Genomic DNA, 8424 nt, shown 5'->3' with positions numbered 1-8424 from the left:
TTGCCTTGGATCACTTGGACCTGGTGCATGCAATAACTTTTCCCATCAAAACCGCCTCGAGCCTACGACCACTGGCGCCACCACCCCCCCCCCCCCCCCCACCCCCTCACCATCTCTCCCGGGCACGCTGACCCACCCAAGGCTCAAAGCTTCCCAAACCATAACGACGCAAAGCGCCACATTAATTAAAATTTAAAAGGTCCACAAAAAGAGCTCGTGAAATATAAATAAAGTAGACACTAAATGGGAAATGTCCTACGATTATTTAGCCAAAACCAGGAAAAATTTGTAGATTAAAAAAAAAAATAAAAGGAACGACCTTTTCCGGAGGAAGAAACTGTATTATAGAGTTATGGAGGAATTAGAGGGAGAAAAAGAAAACGAAACCAAAAAAAAAGGAAAAGAAAAAGCCTACGCTCGGTATTATACGGAGAGTTTCCTCTATATATGCGTTGGTTTCTTCTGCTCGTTTCCCCGGCTCTTATGGCTCCTCCGGGAGCTCGCCGGAGGTTGGGGTGCGGCAGGTGGGGCAGGAGGAACGGGTCGCAAGCCAGGCCTGGACGCACTTGATGTGGAAGCCATGGTTGCAGGCGGGCAGCACGCGGACGCGCTCCCCCTCCGCGAACTCCGCCAAACAGATGGCGCACTCCGCCGCGGCCCCGGCCAGCCTCGTTCCCGCCGTGTACACCAGAGACGGCAGCGTCTCCGCCCGCGACGCCTCTTCGCTCCTGGATTTCCCCTTCTCGTCCACCGGCGTTTCGTGTTGGTCGTCGCGGCGGAGGCGGTGGCGGTAGCGCAGGAGGAGGCAGCGGCCGGCGGCGTGGAGGGAGAAGGCGAGGATGGTGACGCAGACGAGGACGACGAGGATGGTGACCATGTTGGCGTCGAAGTCCTTGGTGCTAGAGTATGGGGCCCACTTGTTGGACGGAGATGGAGGGGAAGAGGAAGGGTGAAGGGAAGGGGACTGGAGAAAAGCCTCCGTTCGGATTGGAGACCGCATGGTGTTTGAGTTGGCCTGATGGGGGAGTGGACAGAGCCTGTAGGTGTTTGATGGTTGTACTTATAGTGGAGTAGCAGAGGAGCCTGGCTTGGTATAATAGTGGGATGAAAAATCTACCAAATTCTTTTGGTTTATAATCATATATTATTATGTAAAGACTAAAAAGTGGTTGCAATCTTGCTCCAAAGGATCGAGTAATAGGAATAAAATGTATAGGTGTGTAGAAGCGCAGATCTGAAATTGATCACTAGAAGCCATGATTGTGATTGCTTGATGGTAACGCTTTGAGAGACCATTTCGCCATAAATTATGTGATATCGACCATTTCTAATAATTTAAGGCTTAGAGCGGGATCCAGTTGTCCGGGTTGCTCTTGTCCGTGGCTAATGAATGGGAAATCGTTACATTAGCGTATGTGACTTTGGTGTTCCATGAACGACACTCTGTTGCTAGAGTTTCTTCTGTTGCAAGACATTTGGTCCTTCTTGTGTCCGAATCCAAAATTCCAAGTTGACTGCCTCAGCTAGAGCCCAGGTTTGCTGCTCTAATATTTTCTCTAGGTTTGGCATTCATATGGGTACGCTAAGGGGTAGTTCTCTTTCTCTACGGTTGGTGAGATATCGATACTACCTCGTTGGAATCCAAGCGCTCTTTCTACGGGTGTTCAGTTCCCATTGGTATAAGATGTCACGAAGACGAGGGCACTGGCTACCATATTTTTCTCAGAATATTCTGCGCATAAACCCTGGGATGATCGAATCTCGTAGCTTCCCTGGACCAGCAATAAATTGGTTCGAGTTGAATTATCTCTAACCTAAACGTTGACTTTGGCTGGAACACTTTTGTACGAGTGGTGGTAGAAATAGTAAACCATTAATACCATGTTAGTTGGTAGTCCTGTCCAAATACCAACTTCAACTTGATGAACTGAGGGCACGGGCAGGTCACAAATAGGCTATATAGGGTCTCGTTGTGAGCAGAGCCCACCACATAATTCTCGTGACATGCCCGGCTGCCTGTGGATCAAAGGTATGATCTTACTTCATGTCCTCACGAGAGAGAAGCCCGCAGTCATTGCCAGACAACTCAAGCAAGGAAGATACAAATGAGGAGCATCCCCTTTAAGGTATTTATGACTATATGGAGCTAAAAAGTTATTACCACTGGCTCGGCATCAAGGATGGTGACTCAGGATCTTTTGTCATGCATGGTTGCATCTATGCAGTTTTTGATGGCTATTATTGAAAGATAGATAGCTATCAATAATGATACATCATATATGACATGTAAGATCTTCTTGTTTGATAGCCGTTCATCTTTTGATGAAGTACATCATAGACAGTATACCATATATATGCACCATAGATAGTACTATGCGATGCAACGGGCATTTGGAAATAGCAGAACTAGAAAAGAGTCTGTTGCAGCTAAAGGCTCATGACTGGGTATATGAGATATTTGATCCATGAGCCTCATGATTTTGCTCTTTAAAAATCGCTTCATATCAAAAAAATGATCCCTTCTTATATAAACTAAATTCCTTCTTGACTCATAATTAATGTTGGACTAATGATGCCCTCCCTTATACGTTACAACATAGTTCTCTAGTCAAAAAGAAATATATACGAATGGAAGGTACTTGTTGCGGCCAATCGCCTCGTCGTCCGATCGCCGGGAAGCGTGCACCTGCAAAAGGAAGTCCGCACTGACCGGAGGCGGCTCCGGCGGGGACCCTCCGACGGTCAAGTCAGAGAGGTGACTGGGCAACAGTGAAATGCAGACAGAGAGCTCTGAGAGGGAGAAAGAGAGAGGAGCGAGCCTGCGTATGTGAGAGAGACGGGCGGATCGACCCCTTGCACTGTTGCCTTCCCCGGTATATATAGTGGAGCGCGGTATGGCGCCGTCATTAATGGCGCGGACAAGTGAGGAACTGTCAACTCACTGTAGGCTGTCAGAGCCGCCGTGAAAACATCATGTCGCCGTGTAGCCGTCTAATCACCAGGGTTGACCCGGCTCTCGACGGGACAATACCCCTAGGTAACTGTGCCGCGTGTCCGTGTCAGAGCTGACAACGTCTGGCGGCCGTACGGCGGTTGGTGGAGTCGGCCGACCCAAGGTCGGTGGCCATCAGAGTGGCGTCGGGCTCCTCCGCCGGTCGGCGAGCTTCATGTGGGTCGGCTACCGGACCTCTGGGTTTAGTCGGTCGGGAACGGACCGTGGAATGGCCGCAGTTAGCTGCTGATGGCGTCCGTCGGCCTGTCGCCCGACTTACGATCGGTCAGTCAGAGTCGTCCGTCGGGCCGTTGGTTAGTCGGTCGGGCTGCCAGTCGGTCGGCCCCTCCGATAGTCGGTCGGTCGGTCGGGCCGCCAGCCGGTCGGGCCCTCCGATAGTCGGTCGGTCGGTGGGTATCCCCCAACAGTTGCCCCCCTCCACTCCCAAGTCGGGTGGAGAGCTGGTCGATGTCTTCATTCGGGTAGCAAGGCTGGACGACTGGGAGTGGATTTGTCGCATGTGCAGATCCGTTGTCAGACATCTCACGAATCCCAGTGATCCGAACGTCTAGTCGATGCCGGAAGTCGCGCCGGCGTCAGGTGTCAGACGCCACGTCTTGTCGTTGTCAGCCGTCACGTCGGTGCCAGAAGATCGAGTGCCGGACGATACGGCGTCAGTCGATCGGATATTCGGCGCCGATCGTGGATGAGGCGTCCCATCGGGAACGCGGACCGGCGCGGGCGGCCGACTGCGGAGCCAACCCCTGCGCGCCGCGTGTCAAGGTGGTTGGCCGGCGCCCGCTCCGGCATTAAATGCGGGCGGTGCGGGCGTCCCGGGGCGAAGCGCGCCGAATCCTTAGCCAACCGGCGGGCGCCACGCGTCGCGCATCTGGAGGACCTTGGTCGGCGCGGGAGCATCTCGACCGTCGGTCGGCCCTATATATATAGGACCTCCCGGACCCTGACCCACATTTGCCATTTGCTGGGGAAACTCTGTCCGGGCGATTTTTCGGTCGTCGCGGGCAGAGCTCTTCTCTACTTCCGGAGGGTCCATCGGGTTCGTGGTCCTCCTTCCCCTTCTTGCCTTCTTCCCTCCTTTCCTTTCTTTCGGTTCCTGCACAATGACCAGGAAACCGACTCAGGGAGTTCGGTCGGGGAACCCGACCGACGACACCCGATCGGCTCCGGAAGATGAGGCCTCCTCGCTTTCGGGGCCGAACGTCGATCAGCTTCGGGAGCACTATCGCATCCCGGAGCAGTTTCGGCTCTATGCTCCAGGGGCCGGTGGTCGGGTCAACAACCCTCCGCCCGGCGACCTGGGGCTGTACGTTGAGGACCTTCGTGCGGGTCTTCGACTTCCGATTCCGGAGTTCGTCCGGAATCTGCTTGATTACTACGGACTCTGTCCGGCGCAATTGGCGCCGAACTCTGTCCGGCTAATCATTTCTTTCGCGCTGTTGTGTCAGCTCTTGCCGACCAACCCTCGCGTTTCCCTCTTCCGGGCCTTCTTCGTGCTCCGACCCCACCCTAAGGCCCGAGGGTGGTGGCTCTTCAACCCCCGGAAGGGTCTTGCCTTCATAACCGGTCTTCCATCGTCCATTCATGGATGGAAGAACCAGTTTTTCTTTGTCTCCTCTTCCTCCTCTTGGGGCTTTCCTTCTTGCTGGGGTGTACCCCGAACTGAGGCCAATGACAACAGTCGGGTCGACGTGGACGACCGGGAGGACTTCCACCGACTCAAAGACATGTTGGTCCCGAAGCAGAGGGAGCTTGTTACCGAGCAAGCTCTCTATGACGCCGGCCTGAGTCTGGTCCCCCGAATAGGTATCGCCCGATTCCTCAGCTTTTCTTTTTGTTCGGCTTTAGGGTAGTTCTGGTCCGGCCCTTAACAGTGGTCGGTTTTGCAGGGACACCGCCGAGGATGAGGCCGACCGACGCCGAAATTCGTCAGTTTGCCGCCGCGAGGAAGAGGCCAGCGTCGGGGGCAGGCCCTTCGCGCCCTTCCAAGAGACCAGCCCCGGCCCCGCCAACCGTGGAAGCGTCGGCGACCGAGGGGTCGGAGCCGATTATAGCCCTTGCGGCTCCGACCGTCCGAGTCGAGGAGAGGCCGACCGAGGAAGTGGCCGAAGGAGTGTCGGCGGTTTCGCCGCCGCAGGTGGAGCCGGATGTCGTTCGGGAAACCGAACATCGTCCGGAGGCGTCCGCTGGCGCAACGGGGGGCGCCGGGTCGAACTCCAGCGTCCCATCGCTGCCAGCCCCGTCGGTCGGGGTAGCTGATCGGGGGAAAGCCCCGATGGAGCCCTCGGAGGAGGAGAGATCAATGCCCCCCAGCGCATACTACCCCGAGGGTGCATCGGCCTTGGCCGATCACAACCTTGCGAGGAGGTTGTGCCAGGGGGTCTTCCTCCCTACCGACGTTCAGTCGCTGCGATCTCGGCAGGTGACCGAGATGCTGTCGCGGTTCTACCCGTCGATGGTAGAGGTAAGCTTCGCATCACCTTTTCCCTTAAAAAAAAAAAAATTTCGCTTGCCACATAATTCTGACAAAGCCTTTTTTCCGTCGGCAGCTGATCTTCACCATGTCCGAGTTGGAGGCCGGATACCGGAGGTTCGGCGACGTTCGGGCAGCCTTCAAGGAAAGGTCGGCGGCGGCCGAGGCCGAAAGAACGATGCTAGTCGACCAACTACAGGAGTCGGTCGACCGGGAGGCCAAGTTGACGGACGAGGTCTCCCGGCTTATGGCCGAACTGAAGTCGGCCAAGAAGGAGGCCAAGCACAAAGGTCGGGTCGTGCGTCGTCTTCGACGCGAACGGGACAGTGCCACCTCCGAACTCCAAGGGGAACGCGAGCAACTTCGGGTCAGCCTGGGGAAGCTCGCGGAAACCGAAGAGGACTTGTCCATCGCCCAAATCGACGCCGAAATTGCCAGGGCCGAGGCGGAGTTGGCGAAGGAGGAGCTGGCCCACATTGAGGACGAGGCACGGTCGGCGAGGGAGTCGGCCGATCGTGCGGTTGAGGACTTCCGGGCCTCCGACCGGTACAAGGAGGAGATGCTCGAATCGGGCTTCGCCTCCTACCGGGTCGGGTTCGAGGATGGTCGGGATGCCGTCCATGCCTTGTACCCGGAGGTGGACGTCAGCCGGGTTGCGCCGCTACTCGCCGAAGAGGAGGGAACCGAAGAGGAGGCCGACCATCAGTCGGGAGGCATCATCCCAACGGAGGAAGTCGTTCCGGGGCAGGAGCCGACCGGAGGTCCCTTGCCGACTGAAGGACATCCTTCTGCCGCCGACCCAGCGCCGCTTATGGTCGAGACGCCAATTCTTCCCGATCCTCCGTCGGTCGAAGAGATTATCCAGGATGAATGATCGGTCCAGCCGACTGTCTTCCTTTTGTTTCTTTTTGAAAATACATGTAATCGGCTTCGGCCCGACTTTGTAATTTCTTTTAATCAATGAATGAAATTATCTTCTCTTTTGTTTCTTGTTTGTAATGTTTCTTATCGCTGTAATGTCGAACCCTAGTCGCCAACTCGGGTAAGTCGGTAGGACTTAACCGGCTTGCACAGCTCCGGAGTAGCTTGTGTCCCGACTTTAGGTCGGTTTTCAATAATTGTAGTTGCTATTCGGGCGCATCTGTTAAGTCGGGATCCGATCGAACCTGGTAAGGTCCGGTAGTCGGACTTCCGTAGATGCGTTCAGTCGAACATCGACCGGCGCAGTGTCGGGGGAGCGATAGTAAGTCGGATCCCAAGCTCTTGCGTCGGGTTCTCATGTCCTTCGACAGACGGTGGCGAACCGAGTGTCGTTCAACCGGCCGCAGGTCGGTCGGCGAGTAGTGGGTGCGACTAAGGTCGCGTCATGTGATAGACGGTGGTAAGCCGAATATCCCTCGACCGGCCGTAGCCTGGTCGGAATGTCGCGGCAACAGCCGCGTGGGCTTTTAGCCTTTCTTCGGTCGGGGCCCGATCGATCAGTCGGCCGATGGATGTGCCCGAAAATTCGACCGTAGAAGGAGTATAAACTCCCGTCATCGTAGATGCATTGGTCCGTGCAAGGGGCCGAAGTGTCGTCGGTGCCAGGCCCGCGTCGATGCGTCGGGGCTGAGCGTCGATTAGTAGTCGAAAGGTTAGAACTCCGATTTTTCAAACCGAACTTGTATTCCAACGATTGAATTACAGAATTCACTGGTAATACAGCTTCAAGTTGTCGGCGTTCCAAGTCCGGGGAATGGGCTTCCCCTCAAGGGTCTCCAGCCGGTAAGCTCTCGGCCCGAAGGTGTCAGCAACCTTGTAGGGTCCTTCCCAATTGGGAGCCATCTTCCCTTGGTCCAAGGGCTTCGACACCTCCGCCTTCCTCAAGACTAGGTCGCCAGGTTTAAAGAGCTTTAGTCTGACCTTGGCATTGTAGTACCGGGCAACCCTCTGTCGGTAGGAGGCCATTCGAATTTGAGCCTCATCTCGCAGTTCGGGGAGAAGATCTAGGTCGGCTCTCCGGCTTTCGGAGTTGTCCGGCTCGCGGTACTGCTCGACCCTTGAAGATGGCAGGCCGATCTCGAGCGGGATCACGGCTTCTGTCCCGTAGGCCAAACTGAACGGCGACTCTCCGGTTGGGACGCGGGGGGTCGTTCGGTAAGCCCACAGGATGGAGCCCAGCTCGTCGACCCAGAGGCCCTTGGCTTCGTTCAGTCGGGTCTTGAGTCCATGGAGCAAGGTTCGGTTCGTCACCTCAACCTCACCATTGGACTGTGGGTGCCCGACTGAAGTTAGTCGATGACGGATGTGGAACCTGGCGCAGAAGTCCTTGAAGTCTTGGTTGTCGAATTGCCGTCCGTTGTCGGTGATGATGGTGTGCGGCAATCCGAACCTGAAGATGATGGACTTTTGGACGAAGTCCTCCATCTTCCGCTCGGTGATCTGCGCCAAGGGCTCGGCCTCGACCCACTTCGTGAAGTAGTCGATGGCGACAACGATGAACTTCCTTTGGCCCGACGCCGGTGGGAAAGGGCCGAGAATGTCGACTCCCCACTGAGCGAAGGGCCATGGAGCGATAATGGGAGCGATTTGGCTGGCCGGTTGGTGCTGAATATTGGCATACTTCTGGCATGGCTCGCACCTTCGGACCAACTCTGCCGCATCCTTTCTCATGGTCGGCCAGTAATAGCCCTGTCGCAAGACCTTGAAGGCTAAGGACTTGCCCCCCAAGTGATTCCCACAAATTCCTTCGTGAACCTCTCGGAGAGCGTAGTCGGCGTCGGTCGGTCCCAAGCACCTGAGCAGAGGGAGGGAGAACGACCTCTTGTAGAGTCGGCCGTCCATGATCACGTATTGCGACGCCGACCATCGGAGTCGCTTGGCCTCCGTGGGGTCTTCGGGACTGATTCCGTCGGACAAGTACCGGACGATCGGGTCCATCCAACTCGGTTCGGACGTTAGC

General features: G+C 55.8%; 1 protein-coding gene across 1 annotated transcript; it reads right to left on the bottom strand.

The window, feature by feature from the left end:
• Positions 1 to 306: 306 nt before the first annotated feature.
• LOC105054350 (RING-H2 finger protein ATL79) lies at positions 307 to 1191 on the bottom strand. Its single transcript, XM_010935846.4, has one exon. The coding sequence runs from the start codon at positions 998 to 1000 to the stop codon at positions 482 to 484; it is 519 nt and encodes a 172-aa protein (XP_010934148.1). The 5' UTR covers positions 1001 to 1191; the 3' UTR covers positions 307 to 481.
• Positions 1192 to 8424: the final 7233 nt, after the last annotated feature.

This window comes from Elaeis guineensis, chromosome 11 (genome assembly GCF_000442705.2).
Source record: "Elaeis guineensis isolate ETL-2024a chromosome 11, EG11, whole genome shotgun sequence".
In the NCBI taxonomy this organism is placed as follows: Eukaryota; Viridiplantae; Streptophyta; class Magnoliopsida; order Arecales; family Arecaceae; genus Elaeis; species Elaeis guineensis.
The sequence above is the reverse complement of the archived record's forward strand: the minus strand, read 5'-3'. Positions and strand labels throughout refer to the sequence as shown.